Source organism: Rhea americana, unplaced genomic scaffold, assembly GCF_003343005.1.
Source record: "Rhea americana isolate MKP2758 unplaced genomic scaffold, rheAme1 scaffold_10, whole genome shotgun sequence".
In the NCBI taxonomy this organism is placed as follows: Eukaryota; Metazoa; Chordata; class Aves; order Rheiformes; family Rheidae; genus Rhea; species Rhea americana.
This window is the reverse complement of record NW_028185039.1, coordinates 2,474,603-2,491,492: the sequence shown is the minus strand read 5'-3', so window position 1 is coordinate 2,491,492 and position 16,890 is coordinate 2,474,603. Positions and strand designations below refer to the sequence as shown.

Here is a 16,890-nt window from a genome sequence, read left to right as displayed (position 1 = left end):
GGTTACTTAATATTTAGAAGCAACTGCAAAGGCTGAGAGACCTATGAATGTTATCTTTTGTCAAAATATTGACTTTTCTGCTTTACCAGTAACAGATCAAACTGGTCATTAGGTGCTGCAGCTATTTCCAGGCAACAGTTTGAAGATCTCAGTTTAGTATTGGATCCTGCAAATACACAGGGCTGTAGCAAAGATTAGTAGAGACAGAGGCTAGTGTCTTACAGGTTACTTCTTTTATGGAACTGGAAAACAGGGCAGTGCTAGGATTAGGATGAGATTAAAGCTGAGGTTCATGTACATGTGTTTTTGTGGGTTTTTCAAATTTTTTTGTTTTTAATGTTAAGATATCAGACTGATTTACTGTAGCTGACCTTTTAACTTCTCACTTGAACCAAAAGTTTAAGCGTTATAGGAATGTTTTAAAATCTAGAATATGTGTAGATGCGTTGATAATTAATAGATGAACGTTTTGTCTAAGCTTTATCTCACTCCCTTTATTTCTGTCTTTCTCCTACTTCCCCAAACTACATGTTAAGTAAATCAGCAAGCCATCCTTATGTAGTATGAACACGACCTGAGTTCCTTCTGCCCTTCATTTTCTTCCTCTCCCACCCCAAAATGCTCCTTAAATGTGATGGCGTTTTTACTTCCTTTTCTGTTGCTCCCAGGCATGGTATTCCATAGGCCTTTGTACCATCAGTATTTATGGCTCCATAGCTGACAGGCTGCCTCCAAATAGACACACTCTTAGAAAGCTTTTCTGAAATAAAGCAAAATGGAACAAAGCTCAAAACAAATACTGGAAAGTGTTTACACGACGAGGAAGTACAGCACAAAGACCTGTCACAAAGAGAGCCAGTGTGAGGGTGAGGTTTTTTGGCTCTTCCTTTTCTTTCTTTTTCTTTTTTTTTTTCTTTTTTGTTTTGTTTTGTTTTGTTTCTTTCTAAACAAAAAGTCTGTCCAAGGAAGTCTCGGGCAGATTCTTCTGGGATGTTTTGTCTGTTTAGCCCTACAGTGATCTATAAAGTGGACAATGCCCATTTAAAAGCCTACAAATCCATTCTTCTACAAAGAAAGCAGTTTTATTGAGATAAATCCTGGTTTTCATATATGGTAAATTTAATCTCCCAAGATTATTAAAGGGTTAGGATGTTCCTGCATTTACAGATAATTTTTAAAGTTGACAGTACTTTGGATGAAAATCCTTGTTCTCATTAGCCTATCTTTCAGCTAGACAGATAGGAATTCTGGCAGCAGGATTACATAATTGTAATATTTCAAGTTTGTCACAAAGATAAATACAGCTTGATTTTCTTTTTCTTTTTAATTATTTCTCCAGTTACTTAGTGTCCTAAAACTTCAAAGTGAGTTGTACAACTTGCAGAAGCCAAGAAGTCCCTATTAAAATAGTTTAAGACTATATAGAACAAATGGATTACATCTAGCTTTACAAGTAGAAATTTATTGTTCAGAAAATAACCTGGATGAGGGGACAGAGTGCCTCCACAGCAAATTTGCTGATGAAGCCAAGCTGGGAGGAGTGGCTGATACACCTGAGGGCTGTGCTGCCATTCGGAGAGACCTGGCCAGGCTGGAAAGCTGGGCAGAGAGGAATCTCATGAGGTTCAACTAGGGCAAATGCACCTAGGGGAAAAATAACCCTAGGCACCAGTACAAGCTGGGGGCTGACCTGCTGGAGAGCAGCTCTGCAGAGAAGGACCTGGGAGTGCTGGTGGATGACAGGTTGACCATGAGCCAGCAATGTGCCCTTGTGGCCAAGAAGGCCAATGGTATCGTTAGGTGCATTAGGAAGACTTGCCAGCAGGTTGAGGGAGGTGATCCTGCCCCTCTACTCAGCCCTGGGGAGGCCTCATCTTGAGTACTGTGTCCAGTTCTGAGCTCCCGGGAACTAGAGAGACATGGAGCTTCTGGAGAGAGTCCAGCGTAGGGCTACGAAGACGATCAGAGGGCTGGAGCACCTGCCCTCCGAGGAACGGCTGCAAGAGCTGGGCCTCTTCAGCCTGAGGAAGAGAAGACTGAGGGGGGGATCTTATCAATGTGTACAAGTACCTGAAGGGAAGGTGTCAAGAGGGTGAGGACAAACTCTTTTCAGCTGTCCCATGTGACAGGACAAGAGGCAATGGGCAGAAACTGAAGCACAAGAAGTTCTGCCTGAACATGAGGGGGAATTTCTTCCCTGTGAGAGTGACAGAGCGCTGGACCAGGTTGCCCAGAGAGGTTGTGGAGTCTCCTTCTCTGGAGATCTTCAAGGCCCGCCTGGATGCAACCCTGTCTACCATGCTCTAGGTGACCCTGCTGAGCAGGCAGGTTGGACTAGATGGTCTCCAGAGGTCCCTTCCAAGCTTGCTGACTCTATGATTCAGGATCAAAAGATTTTGAGTGTAAGCAAATTATTCAAACATTTGCATTATAGAACCTCAATTCAAGCTATAATATAAGGAGACAGAAGATCAGGGAGATACCTGAAGCAACAACTGATATTCCATCAATGTGATCTGTTTGTGAGTGAAAGGAATCTCTTCCTACTTTCTTGATTTTTGGCTCCTCTACTTGGTGTTCATCAGTGTTTCTAATTGCTTGGGGATGCTTGTCCTGAGGAAAAAGATCAAGACTGAGCAATCAGTTATTATGATTTATAGTCCCAAACAGACTGAAGCTGTATCAGCTGCTAGTCTGTTAGGTATGTACAATACATGTTCACTTGACTGTGTGCACCTACCTTATGCCTATTGCTAGAGTGCTGTGCTATCTTGGTTCTTGTTTAGACACATGTTGATTATTAGAGTGAAAATAATGCATCATTAAACTTGCTGGCTTTCCAATATAGAAAATAAAGTCACAGTTGCAGATTTCAAACTGGGAGGTATCAAAAGACCGAATGAGAATGTATACGTATGTCTGTCAGTGGATTTAACTTTTTCTCTCCTACTTTTTTATTACATACATAAAACTTCTTATTTAATGGTTTATTTTGAAACATCTGTTGAAGCACCAACAGTGCTGCTATTGTATCCATTGTTTATAAATGTACCTTGTACAGGTACCTTGTACTTTGTTTAATGGGGAGGAAAAAGAAGAAAGAGTTGGAGAGTGTTTATTAGGTGATAGGGAACAGTTTCTGTCTTAGACATGTTCTCTCAGGTAAAATGTTATGATTTATTTACAGGTAAGTGAGTATTCTAGACACAAGTTATCCCAACCTGTTTTGACTGGCTGACAGAACTTTTCCAGGAAGGAGAAATACATTGTGCTTGAGGCAAATAAAATTGATTTAAGAGTAACCTTTGTCCTTAGCAAATCCTGATGATATTTTTTCCCTAGAAATATCATCTATTTTCTCCACCTCTGGTACTTTCATAATAATGTTTTTTGTCTGGCAAGTTATTAGTCTGCAATATTCTAAGGTCCCAGACATGTTTTAGTGAGTTTGTCTAGTTGAGTTGAATTTAAAAATACTAAAAATATGAATACAATTTTTAGCTCTACTGAACCACTTGAAGTCAAATGGTGTTACCCATAGTGCCGTACTACATTTTCCACTTCTAAAATCAGATACTGTGCTGATGTCATATGTTACTACTCGGAGAGGGATCTAACTGTGTCTTGCTCCTTATTTTTTGTCACTATGTGCTAAAACCAGTAAAACTATAGATACCTATTTCATCATACTTTTAATCCCCTTCCTTAGTTTTATACGTCTGGTAGGGGGTTTTCGGGAGCTGTAGAAGCCAATTTATCCCTGATTTTATATCCATCTGCCATAAGATTAGGAAAAGACAAGCTTTCTTACCTAACATGAGTGTATCTGGCATTTGTTTAGTAGTTCTCTTAGGTACATGTTTTATTTGCTTTTTTCATAGAATTGTCTAAATGTAAATAAGAATATAGTTCAAAGGTTATGGTAAATTTTGGTATTTCTCCTAAGTAACAAAAGTTGAAAATTTAGTAATGAAGATGCCCAGCTACTGGAAAGAGATAGCACCTCACGTAATTTAAAAAAAAAAAAAAAAAAGTCATCTTGGTGTCGTAGCAACAATAGTTCTTGGAGTCTGCCATATCCAGCTAGATGTAGGTATGAGAAATCACCTTTCCATAAATGTTTAAGGTTGAGGAGAAAATCACTACAGCTCTAAAACTAATCTAATAGGAACTGGTTTATAATTTGGTTCATTTTAAAAACTTTTTACATGGCTTAGATGTTCTTTTGTTCTGCTATTGCTTTGCTGTGTTCCATATATCTTTTTTGAAATCAAGATATATTCTGCTTCAGTTTAAAGTAAACAGATGTAGTATGGGAAGAAGGTATATATCAGTCATAATCATGCAAATAGAAAATACAGAAATCTTCTTGTCATTCCTGTTCTTAACAGCACAATCATGTATGAAAGTAAGTTTTTTTTCTTTAAATGTTATTCCAGTTAATTTGAGATATCTTGTCTCTGGTTTTAACAGGTAGAGGAAACAATGTGTTCATTAGCTGAAGTGCAGCAATTGGATGGCTTGCTTAATCTCTACAAACAGCATATAATTCAGCTTATGGAATGGGTTTCGGTATCCCATAACTGCTGGACCTGTTATTCTCCAGAATTATTACAGTTAGATGTCATCGCAACTCATTCAGGTATGACTTATTTAGTTAGCGTGATGGCTTATCTAGTTCTAAAAAAATAAAGTAATAATCTCTATAGCATGCAGATACGTTTTGTCTTATAATATGTAGTTTAGCATTCAGAAACTTGACAAGCATATGTTGAAAAGCAAAAATGAAATGTTGATGCAGCCACGGAGTCTTTTGGATTGTCAGCTGCTAGAAGTATGCTAAAAACATTTGTATAACACTAAACTCTTAGGTTAATGAAATGGGTATGGATAATAGGGAGGCAAAAAGATGTATCTTATCTTACCCCTTTCTTTCCTTCTCCCCACCTAGTCATTAATCTAATTAAAGATTCTAGGTCTCTGTACAAACGTTTCCTCATTTTTATTCCTGAACACACTAGTAATCCTATGCACTACTACATATAGGTTAGGAAACATTTTGGGATGCATTTCACCTAATTTTAGATGTCCACAGTGAAGATATATCTGAGGCAGCTCTCCAAATTGCATTTATAAGCAAGGGAGGAAGAGGCAGTCAGTTCTTTTGACCTGGATGTCTCTTTTTAGATCATTAAAATATTACTCTCAAGAAATTTGTATTTGTTTCATGTTTTCTTTTCTGTTGACTATGAAGATAATATAAACATCTACTTCTGTTACAGATATCTATATTGCATATAGTTAAATGTGGATGGATATGTTTTAATTAACTATATCTTCTGCTTTTAGCCTTTAATCTCAAAAAAAGCCTCTAAAAGCATATTTGAGGAACCTACCATCTTTCTTTGCGCAGCAACAAGCATAAGTACAAATTTGTTTCATCTGTAGGAAAAAGAAAAAAGTTCTGGGTGGCCAACATTTCTGTATATTTGCACTCCTCTTTCCATGCCTGAGGAACTTCTAGACAGTTGTCTCTGTTTTGCTTAATGGCAAATAAATCATAAGATGTCTGGACAATGTTTTGGCTTGCACCCCACAGTGGTAATATGCTATTGTCTGTGTTTTCTGTCTGACACAGCAGCTCCCAGAGCTAATTTTTTTCTTTCTCACACATAATGTTGTTTTTAGTCAATTTAATCAGGTTTACCCATTTCCAATTTCTCAGTTGTTCCTGTTTTTCGGGAATGTAAGTTTATACAAAAATTAGTGATCTGGATTGCTTTGTTTATTTTTCATCTAGTGAATTTACTGTTATCAGTTTGATGTAATAGTGTCTTAACAATGCCTCAGAACTTGCATGAAGCAATGTATTTTGAATAAATGTTATGCAAAKAAAGACCTATTTGTTGGTCTGGAAATTTAGCAAATTGCAGGTTAGCCCCCTGTGCGGCTTAAGTCTAGACACTGAAGATTTTTTGAGTTTTGAACAGTGCATTTCCAGATGTAATTCAATTGTTTTGGAATCTCGAATATTTCAATCCATCCATTTTACATGTGACAAAATGTTCTTGTCATCAGAAATGCCAAAGTATTGTGTGTCTTTTTCTGGGAGAATTTTCTGAATGACTAGAGTTCAGTGGAAAGTGTAGCACAAGAAACTGAAACTGCTGAAGCTCTAGAGGAAAGTAATTTATAGCAAATGGCTTTTTTTTTTTTTTTGGCATTTGATTTTACTTTTATATCTACTGTAATTACAGCTCTTGTTGCTTCACTTCTGAACAACACTGAATTAACAAGTTAGGTCTCTGAGTGCTCCAAGTTCTTTAGGTTACCGCTCCATCCTCTCCTTCCCCATTGTCTCTCCTCCCCCAAAACAAAAGCAAAATAGGAAGACAGAGCATTCCACAGTAAGCAGTATGCAGAGTAAAATGTGTATAGTGTATGTGTATTCTTCCTCTTTTTAAGGAAAAGATTTAAAGCCACTTGACTGTTAATCTGTATCAAGAAGTAAAGCACAAACTTCTTTCTTCCTTGGGAAAGTCACTTCTACAAAAGTTGGGTTAACAACTTGCTTTGTGGGGTTATTTTGTTTCTATTTGGTTTTTGTTTGTTTATTCATTAGAAGTAAAAACAGAATTTATTACAGGATGTCAAAGTTTTAACAGGCTAGAAAATGAGTTTGGAAAATACACAATAAATTTTTACAAGGTACAACTTTTGACATACCTAATTTAAATTATCTTCTAAAATTCAAATATGCATTATTTAAACACGAAGAAAGAATACTACTGCAATAATCCTTTCACATAAGCCCTTTCCTATGTCTCTTAGAGTCATGAATACCTTTCCTTGAAGTCTGCATATGGAAAAACTTGAAGGAAGATAAAAATGTGGCTAGTTCTGCTGTTCGGAGTTGTATCTGTAGTGTGTTGGGGTTTTTTTGTTTTTTTTGTTTTTTTTTTTCTATTAAGTTCATAAAGCCAGAGCTTTCTGCACAATGTCAAGGTCTAAGAGCACGACGGGAAACAACATTAGCTCTCCCAAACATACTAATCCACCCAAAATGTCTTGCATCACACTGGTCTCAGCAAGTGGCAGATATCATTAGTATGTACGCACTACAGAATGCAGTGTAGTAGAAAATTCCCAGCTGGCTCTAAATGAGAACCAGGGAACACCACACTGCCATGGCTAAGACTGCTGGTGCTTGGGCTTGCCCTTAGAGAGTTAGCTTGAGTGTTTGTACGCTTCCTGATACTGTGTAACACAAATACATCAGTAACTGCCATGCAAGAATGGAAAGTTAAGTACTACCAAGCATCTTGCAAATCTTAATTGAATCACATATTAAACATTTAGATACAAGATAAAATTAATTGCTTATTAATGATCCAAAACAAGTTTTACATGTTTATTTTCTAGGTCCTATCATAGGTGAAGCTCTCCATGACTTTATTCTTGTTCTTAAGACATGTCTTCAACCAAACAAAGACCCCCAGATGCGCTTAAAACTTTTCACTCTTTTATCGCAGTTGCTCCAGAAAGCAAATGAAACTGTCAATTCTCAGGGGTAAGTAGAGTTCTAATTTCACACAGCCATTTGAACACCAAAGCAGCATTGAAAAGTAATGTCCATGGTAATTATTTGACCCCCATAGTTGTGTCCGCGTTAGCATTTAGCTTTTCTGGGAACAGAAAGACTTTCTCACTGTCTACTAAAGCTTATTTTCCTTAATATGCATTTCTAACAGTGCTTAGATGAGGTAAGCAGAGTACGATTTTTTTTTTATTGTCGTTTTCATTGAAGTCTGGACTTTCTCTTCTGTAGTCCTGTCTTTGTCGCCATAGAAGACTTAAAATGGATATCATGCAGACCTAGATATTTTTCAAAAAACAGAAAAACAACAAGAACAAAAAACATAGCTGAAAAGAATGCATATTTGAAAGATGAGGTGGGGATTCTTAGGAATTCTTTATTTTTGTTGTTTTCCCTAGCCAACATCTAAATCCTCAAACTTGGCCTGTAACTCTGCAATGGAAATAATCAAACACTGGAAAAGTATGGATGTTTAAAACTGATTGTCTAATACGGTGTTTAAAAGGCATTACACTAAATGTTTGGTAAAGAGTTATCGTTACTTTCTTAGTGACTGATGCTGAAAGTCTCTTGTTCCTTGGCACTATTTAAGCATGGCAAATATAGTTTAACTGTGATTTACACTGCTTATAAAAACCCTCTATTTATAACAATCCCAATAAGAGGGCCCTTTTGTCATTTATTTAGCTCTCTTGGTTATGCAAACACTACCACAAAGTTGTCCTGAATACAGATAACATATTTACTCCACTTTTCACATTGCCTGCTGTATGTAGCATGTAAATGTATATTTTGATGCATCTTTTTTCATTTTTAACTTGAAAAAATAAGTTTGAATATTGATCACATGAAGTAGTCTACCTAAAAGTACTTTGCTAGCAATATTCAGTTACCTTTGAAGCATTTTGATGATTCTGATGAGCAAATGGGCGTACTCAGAGTGGGCATTCTAATACGTTGAATACTTATCCAGGTTCTATGAGACCATGTTACGCTGAATGTAGACATATTTTTGGCATTTTTATATGTGTATTCAGTATATTCTAGGCCTGCATCCTATAATGTGTGTTTAAAAACAGGGAATAAAAAAGAGAAGGAAGAAAACAAACAGAAAGGTGTTTCCTTCCGGTGGGGACTCCATGTAAACTTCAGGATCTCTGCTAACGTATTTCCTGATGGATTCTGGGCTCGTATACTTAAGATGGCATATAACGAAGCTGTACTTAAAATTTTAACTTTCGTGTTATGTTTGTTGTTATCTGTGTTTCAATATTTTCAGGATCCAGTGTTAAAATCCTTATTCATATGAAAAATCTTCTGGTAGTCAATGGTTTATTTGTTTGAATAATCTTGTAACTAAATGGTAGTTACAAGACCAGTCTAGATATGCAAGAATCTTCCTGAAAGAAAGGAAGAAGTTAAACCCCTTTGAAAACTATTTCAAATTTTCCAGAATCTACCTATTCAGTATAAGCTAATGTGTTATGTCTCAGAATTGTATCATCTAATTTTGAATGCAAAGACCTTGGAGCCAAGAAGTGTCATCTGGTGCATTCTGTGATGCCCTGAACATAGTAATAATGCTTACTAAATATGTAATAATGTATTTTAGTCTAAAAATAGAATGTAAAACTCCTTCCTATCTGTTTACTGTTAGGGCCTGGTTTACTGTCCTTTATTTACTGCAGAATACATTATTAGGTCCTGTTCATTTACTGCACAGAAGTAGATTTACTGGATCAACAATTTAGTCTTGCTGTCATTTCCTCTCTGTGTTTTCCGTTATCTGGTCTCCTGCTCTTTCTCTTTGGAAGCAATGTCATATGTTAGAGCAGAATAGAATTTGAAGGTTTGGGTTTAACTTTCTGTTCTAGTCTCATTGTAATCTACAGCTATCTCTGAGCAGTACAAGAGGAATATTACGTGGTGTGCTGTGAAGTCCTGATCCCCAGTGCTCCAGGCCATATCCCTGGCTGGAGTGTACTCTCTGACACATTCTGTTTTCCTTCACTGGGGATGTGCTGCTCGTGTCCAGACAAAGGGCTGGAAGGTGGCTGGGTCACAGATCAAACAGATGGGAGGGAGCTCTCATTTAACACACAGTTTTACTCATTCTTTGTCTGAAGTTTCTTGCCTCTGCAGTGGGGTTGATAGCGTTTCTCTATCTGAAAGACTCCAAAACACTCGGATAAGTGTATTAAGGTAGGTCATGCAAGTATTACTTGTAGAGAGGTGATCACTGCAGGACTACATGGGGAACTTCACCAAAGAGTAAACTTCTGTTTAGTGGCCAAAATAAGTAGGATGAAAAATGATTTTAAAAAAAACTTTCTATATGCAATCTATGCAAGAAACACAAAGGAGCTGCAATTACATTTCCGATTACATTGATGCAGTATTATTATGACAATTCTTATCATTGCTGGATGTTTTCATTCTGTTAAAAAAAAAAAAAAAAAAAAGGTACTTTGTTGTTGACATCTGTCCATTGTGTTCCTCCTGAGGCATGACACATCTCTCTGGGAGCCACTTCTTCATCCTGCTGTTCTAGGAGGTTTTTAGTGAGGAACAGCTTCTTCCCTTTCTGTCAAGCACATGGGTTATAATGTGCTGTTTTGCACTGGGTGGCTACAGTCCAGATCTGCTGAAAGTTTAAGCAGAGTGGGACACGAGTCAAGGTAGATTTAGCCTGTTATTAGTCAATCTGTTCTGCATGCTGCCAGCTGTTCTTTAAGGCACAGAGGAAAAGTGAGTAACCACAGCCTTAATTATCTAGTTTCAGGCCAGGGAGATGCATCTTCTTGATACAAAAGTCCTTTTAAAAAAGGCTTGAGTCTGACATTTGTACCTTTTTTCTCTTAATTTAAAATTGCTTGAGCTGGAATTATATGGGTACGAGGGAATGTTATATATTGCAAGTTGTTGGCTCTCACAACATTTTTAATATAATAACAGTCCATTCAGTAAAGGAAGTAGAAAGAACATCAGCGAGAAAATCACAGATTTCTGTGCATGTGATGAGAATAGATTGTTGTTTCTGGATCTAGTATTACACAGCATGTCCAGCATAGATGGAGTCAAAGCCAAGCTTGTATTGGGACTGGCACCATCAGAAAATCCTATAGACCTCACATTCTTGAGGGAGACAAGTTTCTGAGCCAAGGGAAAGCTGAAGTATTTTGTGTGGACTTACGGCAATATCAGTAATTCAGGTCTCATCAATAGCATTCATACTTTTCACATTATAAATACTTTTCATCTGACAGTCTCAAAGGGCTTTACAAATAGTAATGAATCCTCACAGCATTCATATGGGGTGTTATCTCCACTTCATAGGTGGAGAAAATGAGACAGAGAAGGTAAGTAGTTTACCAAGATAACAGAGTGAGTCATGGGCATAGTCTGAAGTGGGAGAAAGTTTAGTCTCCTCCTTCTGTGAATGTTAAGTATTTGTTTAAATATTACCTAGAAAAATTAAGTTATGAAGGGCTTATCACAGACATTATAATCATGTTGGTTTATAAGACGTTATTTATTTATTTTACAGAGGGTTTGGGTTTTTTTTCTATTCTGCCTGTGTGTGTGTTTCTGTGACAGAAAATTCTGCCTCACATCCTGAGTCTCTTTACCACTTTCTCATGAACCTTTATTTTGCTTTCTTGTTTTTGGCTTTAGGCAGTTCCATAGTTACCTTGAGACTGTGATAAAAGACATACTGGCTCCTAATCTGGCGTGGCATGCTGGAAGAACAGCAGCTGCCATCCGTACTACAGCTGTATCATGCCTTTGGGCTCTTATTCACTGTGAAATCCTTTCACCAAAAGAGGTAAATTCCTTCTTTCCTACCAGATGTACTTTGAAATCTTAGGCAGGAAAATAAATAAATGCAAAGATAAATGCAAAATAAATGTAAGAAAAAAAGAATAAATCCTAATAGTGGGTAATATTTTCAGAGGGATGTGCATTTTTCATAATAAAATTTATTGATTGCAATTGAATGTTAATAACGGAAATGATCGGTTGTTAGGGGGTGACAGTCATGCTGATAAGGGACCCAGGCCTGCAATGATATGATGAGCTGTAGAACTCACCTCCATGAAATTTTGTATGTCTTTGTTGTAGCATAAAATCAGTTACAGAACACAAAATACCAATCACAGGCTATTAGCACAACAGTTGGGATATTTGGCAGGATTGGGCCCTTAGCCAGCATATTTACAGCAGCACTGCAGCTAGCTGGTACATACTTTTGTGTAACGCAGGAAAAAAATAGTCAGTTTGCCTTGAAACTCAGAGGTCCACCTAGGAGAGAGATCTAAAAGATGCCTGGAAAGGGTAAAGGAAGTTGAATGGAACTTAAAGGATATCTGTATAAACTGTGAAGTTGACTGCTAAAAGGCAGTATTTGCATATATGTTATCTACGATGATGATCAAAGAATAATTGAATCAGAGGGCTTTTTGAAGCTTGTTTGGCTAACAGAAATGTTATTCAAAAATACACTGAAAATTGTTAAATATATATAAAAAAAAAAATCCTGAAAATGAAATGTTACTAAATATTCATAGCCTTTATTTCCTTAATAAAAGACCTTAATTGACCAAAGTGCTTAATCACATGAACTGGTTAATTTTGCATATGCAAAAGCACTTACCTCAGAGACTGCTGTCATGTTTAAACAAGGATGTTTTTCTTTAATGTATACAAAATGTATGTATTTTAGGGAAATTATGAAACTCACTGAAAATGTTGTATTGGAGTCTTTATTTTTAAAACATCCTTTTAGAATAAGAGCACCATCTACTGGTACACATGCATAACTCTTATGTCCAAATTATTCAACGTCTTGCCAACAAATTTTTTAAAATGAAAAGTCAAGTTTAAAGCTTTTATCAGCTACATAAAACTCATCTGTGTATGTACCGAGTATTCAACTAGATGATCTAATGATAGAGTTTCATTTCTCAAGCTTAGTTAAAGGCAAAAATAAAACTGTGTATCTTGAAGATTGTTCAATACAGTTTTAGTTAAGTTTTTTTTATATAAATTAAGCAAGCCAGTATCTGTCAGATTTAATGAGAACTGATGTAACCAATAAACACATTATCTAAAAGTGACTGAAAAGCTATTGTTCTCCTGCACTTTTCTTGTGAATTGTAGATCTTAGAAGTTGAAGGTGTGCTGATGCCTCAAATTATTGCCTCCATGGATGAAGACTCTAAAATGACTCGACTAATGGCTTGTCGTATTGTTGGTGTTTTTTTTAAAGTCTGTGGAAGGCAGTTTGATTCAGATAAGCTTATCAAAACTTACCCAGGTATGGTAAGATGGTAAGAGTTTTATTTTTATTATTTTATTTTTTTGGATGGAGGTGTCGGTGTCTCCAGATTGAAGAATTAGATTTGCTTTTTCATGTGAAGTGTCATGGTAGCTTTGTTTTTAAGAATGAAAAGCACTCATTAGCAGAAAGATTCACTATCTAGCTTTCGGATTCACTGTACAGATTTTTCCACCTCACCTGTAGGTTCACTGCAGGTGAACGGAAGCAGGAACACAGACTGTGCAATGGCAGAAACATTTTATATCACTGTGTCATCTAGCTTTAATCCCATGCAAAGCGCTAGCAAAAAGACTATAATCAGTTTGAGATGCAAATAGCGGTAGATCTTATGCGGACTGTACTTCTCAGCCACTCTTATTTCATTCTCATGCATATATTCTCAGGCTGTTTCTGTATTCTCTTATCAGATATCTACCTATTTGGGTAGATCTCCCACGCAATTTTATAGATATTAAGAAAGTGGAAAAAGTAAAGGGCTGCACAATATCACACATTTAGTAGGATTTTTGTGTCAGAGAAGCAATTTAATGCCTTGATTCTACAGAGATTAAGACGTATTCTTAACCTGTCAAGTGAGACTGCTTATAGTGTATGAAGTACATGCATACATTTTAGAGAATCAAGTGTTAAACATGTAGAGTATGCATTGCTGAAGTATGGCTCCAAGAGCACTTGCATCTCACAAGGCTGCTCTACAGTAGCTTTTTAACTGCAATATTTCATTTAATTGAGTTAATTTACTGCAGATAATTTAATGTCCTCTTTGAATGCCCACATCACCCCATGAGCAAAACTGAACAAAGTATCCTGATGTTGTTTTGAATTAAACCACTAGATGGAACCTCACTCAATATTACTGACAAACCTTGTGATGACAGTATTTCATATACACCAGTTCCTAGTTTAGACTGTGTGAAATAATGTTCTAACTATAGTGAAAGCAGGACAGTAATGCATTATATAAATGGTAGCCACATTGTTCTCCTTGCTGTGTTTCAGAGTGCCAAAAGCAAGCCATGGCATTGTACCACAAATAGACCTGAATAAATAGTGAATAGATAGTGGAGGGTTTTTTAATATTTTTTTTCTATAATGCCTCTTAGGATAATGTTTAACTGCTGAACAATAGATCTGCAGAAGTATAGTCTGTATTATGTAATGGGCTTTATGTTCTCAGATATATACGTAAATAAGCCTTTCTCAAACTTAGCATCTTAATCAATGATATTTTTGTTACATGGGACAGCAGAAATCTAGCAATAACCACTTGTACTTTGGAGAAATACATAATCAGACAATCATAAAAGCATACCTTTACATTTAGTGTATTCAAATACTGAGATGCAAAGTCATTGACAGAAACTGTAATATTTGATTAAAATACCATGCTTTATAGAAAATATGCTTAAGCTGTATTTCTCTAATGCATTCATAAACATGCATAGTACCTTGTTAGGTAGTGTGTTAGAGAAAAGTTCAGCTGAATCTGAATAATTTCCTACGTATGTTTTAATGTTTTTTGACAACATAACTAAGCTTTAATTTTTAAAGAACAATCCATTTATAATATACTGCACGCTTTTAGGACCTATATATTTCATATATTCCAAAATTCAAAAGACAGAAGCATATTGTAAATGCAATAGTAACTTCAGTAATTACAAAATACATTTGTATTTTGAAATAAAAAGAAAAAGAACTTCTCACCTCTATTCCGAGTGCTGTTTGGTTATGAATATTTTGATTATTTAATATTATTAATATTTTTCAGAAGTCTTAAAGCGGCTGGATGATGCTTCACTCGATGTACGACTGGCAGCTGCTCACACCTTAACTAATTGGTTTAAATGCTTAAAGGACAATGATGTGAAATCTTTAATGCAAAATAATATTCGGTTTCTGTACCAAGAATTGTTGATACATTTGGATGACCAAGATCAAACTATCCAAAATGCAGTCCTAGGTAAGACTCTCTGTTTTGTGTATTTTTACCATTTTTTTTTTCAAATAATGTTTTTAAGTGTTCTCTAAAAGTAATACATACAGCTAGAGACTAATACTAACAGGCTGAAGTCACTGGAAGCTTTTCTTTGGGTTTCAGTGAGTATGAGCTCAGGCCTTTTACTTGAATGACACATCATGAAACATTACATTTGTGCATGCATCAAGGTGGGAATATCAGTATATCTGATATATCAGAAGACTTTATAGATGCTAAACAGGATGTGGACCAGAGACATTAACTGCTGCAGCATGTGACTGTACACTGGCTTGTTTGATGGATTTTGTGGAATTTATTGGTGTATCAGTCTGTGTTCAAGCATAAGGACATCAGAATACAAACCTCAGCAAAAAAAGAAGGAAATCAAGTTGTCATGACTGCTGAATTTGTAGGAGTACAACTTCACAGTTAGGTTGTACCTCTTTTGGGGGAACTTAGATAGAGAAGAGCAAGGCAGCTAATGATTTATGAAACACATTTTTGTTTTACAGAAGTTTTAAAAGAAGGAAGCATTTTATATCCAGAAGTGCTCATGAGAGAAATTGAAATGGTTGTACATAAGCATCGAACACCAGTCTATTGCAATCAACTACTGCACTATATTCAGTCATCCAAAGAATCAGTTTCATGAATCAATGCTGAAACTCTTGATAGTGAGCTGTATGTGACATTTATATGATTTTGATTTCTTTCATTTGTACAAAGTAGCCTGAGCAATAAATAGATCTTTTTCTTTGTAAATTCTGGATTAGATCACTTAAAGGTCAAGATTGGTAAAGTTCTACTTTTTTTTTTTTTTTTTTTTTTTGGCCATTTCAACATTTCTTTGTATATGCTAGTAATAAAACAGTGTTTTAATTCATTCTACATTGGAAGTTTTTCAGATACAACAGTTAAAACAAGAATGTTGTTCAGGATCTGACGCTGTTGGTAACTGAGAATAATAGTCTAGTTAAATCAATAGTCTAGTGTCAAAGTTTTATATTACAAAAATTCAATTAGACTTTGGTCTTTCAAGGATCATTTCAAGCTCTGGAAAGTTTTCATACTTTGCAGAGTCAGGTCTGTGAGGATCAGTTCCATCAAAAACATTTAGGTCAAAATTCTGTTACCTAATGCAATAAAATGTTTATAATCTTTTGAGTACTCATACTTACGAGGCTGATATAATAGGAACATATTCTGAGCAAGTGTCATGAAAGAAATGGTTTTTATTTTCAGTCATTAAAATGTAGTACAATGACAATAAGGTTAACATTTCTGAAACTAAGGTTTATACATGGGAAAATGTGCTGTTTTGTCATGTAGATTAACAGTATTTATATTTTTGTATTTTTAAATATATATCATCTACTATTTTTGTTTATACTAAAGTGCCTTGGATAACAAGCAACATTAGTTTGCTTATTACTCTGAAATGAAATATGCTTATGTTAAAGAATGCTTGGGTTTGGTTTTGGTTTTACTTTTTAGGATATAATTTTTAGGGTATTCTCATATTTTCAGCTGTGTAATAAAATTAGTGATCTTCTAGATTCTTGTCTGAGTCATTATGGAATAATATGCTATTTATTGCACAGAGAAAAATCATGGAAAATCAGGGTCCTGTTTTCTTAAATTATCTATATTACAGACAAAAAGTTCTCATTGGCATTGTATCACACCCTTTATAATGCCTAGGCTTGTATCAGGCCTAAAAGAGGAGATTCTTCAAGATTTGGGAATACTTCTTATGTTGTGGAAGATCTTCACTTTGGCTTGGCTTTCTGAGCTCACTGCCTTTTCAAACTTGTGATGTAACTGTTAACCAAACCATGGTCTGTTTAGAGCAATATCTACTTGAATTCACAAATAAACATTTAAGAGAAATTAGATATGCAAGACATTCTTATTCCTGGCTAAAAAAGCTAGTCATGCAAACTTATGACTTGTCCTGCAAAGAATATTGGG

At 35.8% G+C, this 16,890-nt stretch overlaps 1 protein-coding gene across 2 annotated transcripts in view; it reads left to right on the top strand.

The window, feature by feature from the left end:
• DNAAF5 (dynein axonemal assembly factor 5) overlaps positions 1–16,473 on the top strand; it is a 30,419-nt gene extending 13,946 nt beyond the window's left edge. The window contains exons 8-13 of one of the 2 annotated variants that reach the window (XM_085301559.1): positions 4,474–4,642; positions 7,423–7,570; positions 11,273–11,423; positions 12,758–12,914; positions 14,710–14,901; positions 15,432–16,473. In XM_085301559.1, coding sequence (XP_085157685.1) covers positions 4,474–4,642; positions 7,423–7,570; positions 11,273–11,423; positions 12,758–12,914; positions 14,710–14,901; positions 15,432–15,571 — 957 coding nt within the window. In that variant the 3' untranslated portion in view covers positions 15,572–16,473. Of the gene's footprint in view, positions 1–4,473; positions 4,643–7,422; positions 7,571–11,272; positions 11,424–12,757; positions 12,928–14,709; positions 14,902–15,431 lie in introns of those variants that run through there. The other variant, XM_085301570.1, reaches the window with a different exon arrangement.
• The last annotated feature ends 417 nt before the right edge of the window (positions 16,474–16,890 follow it).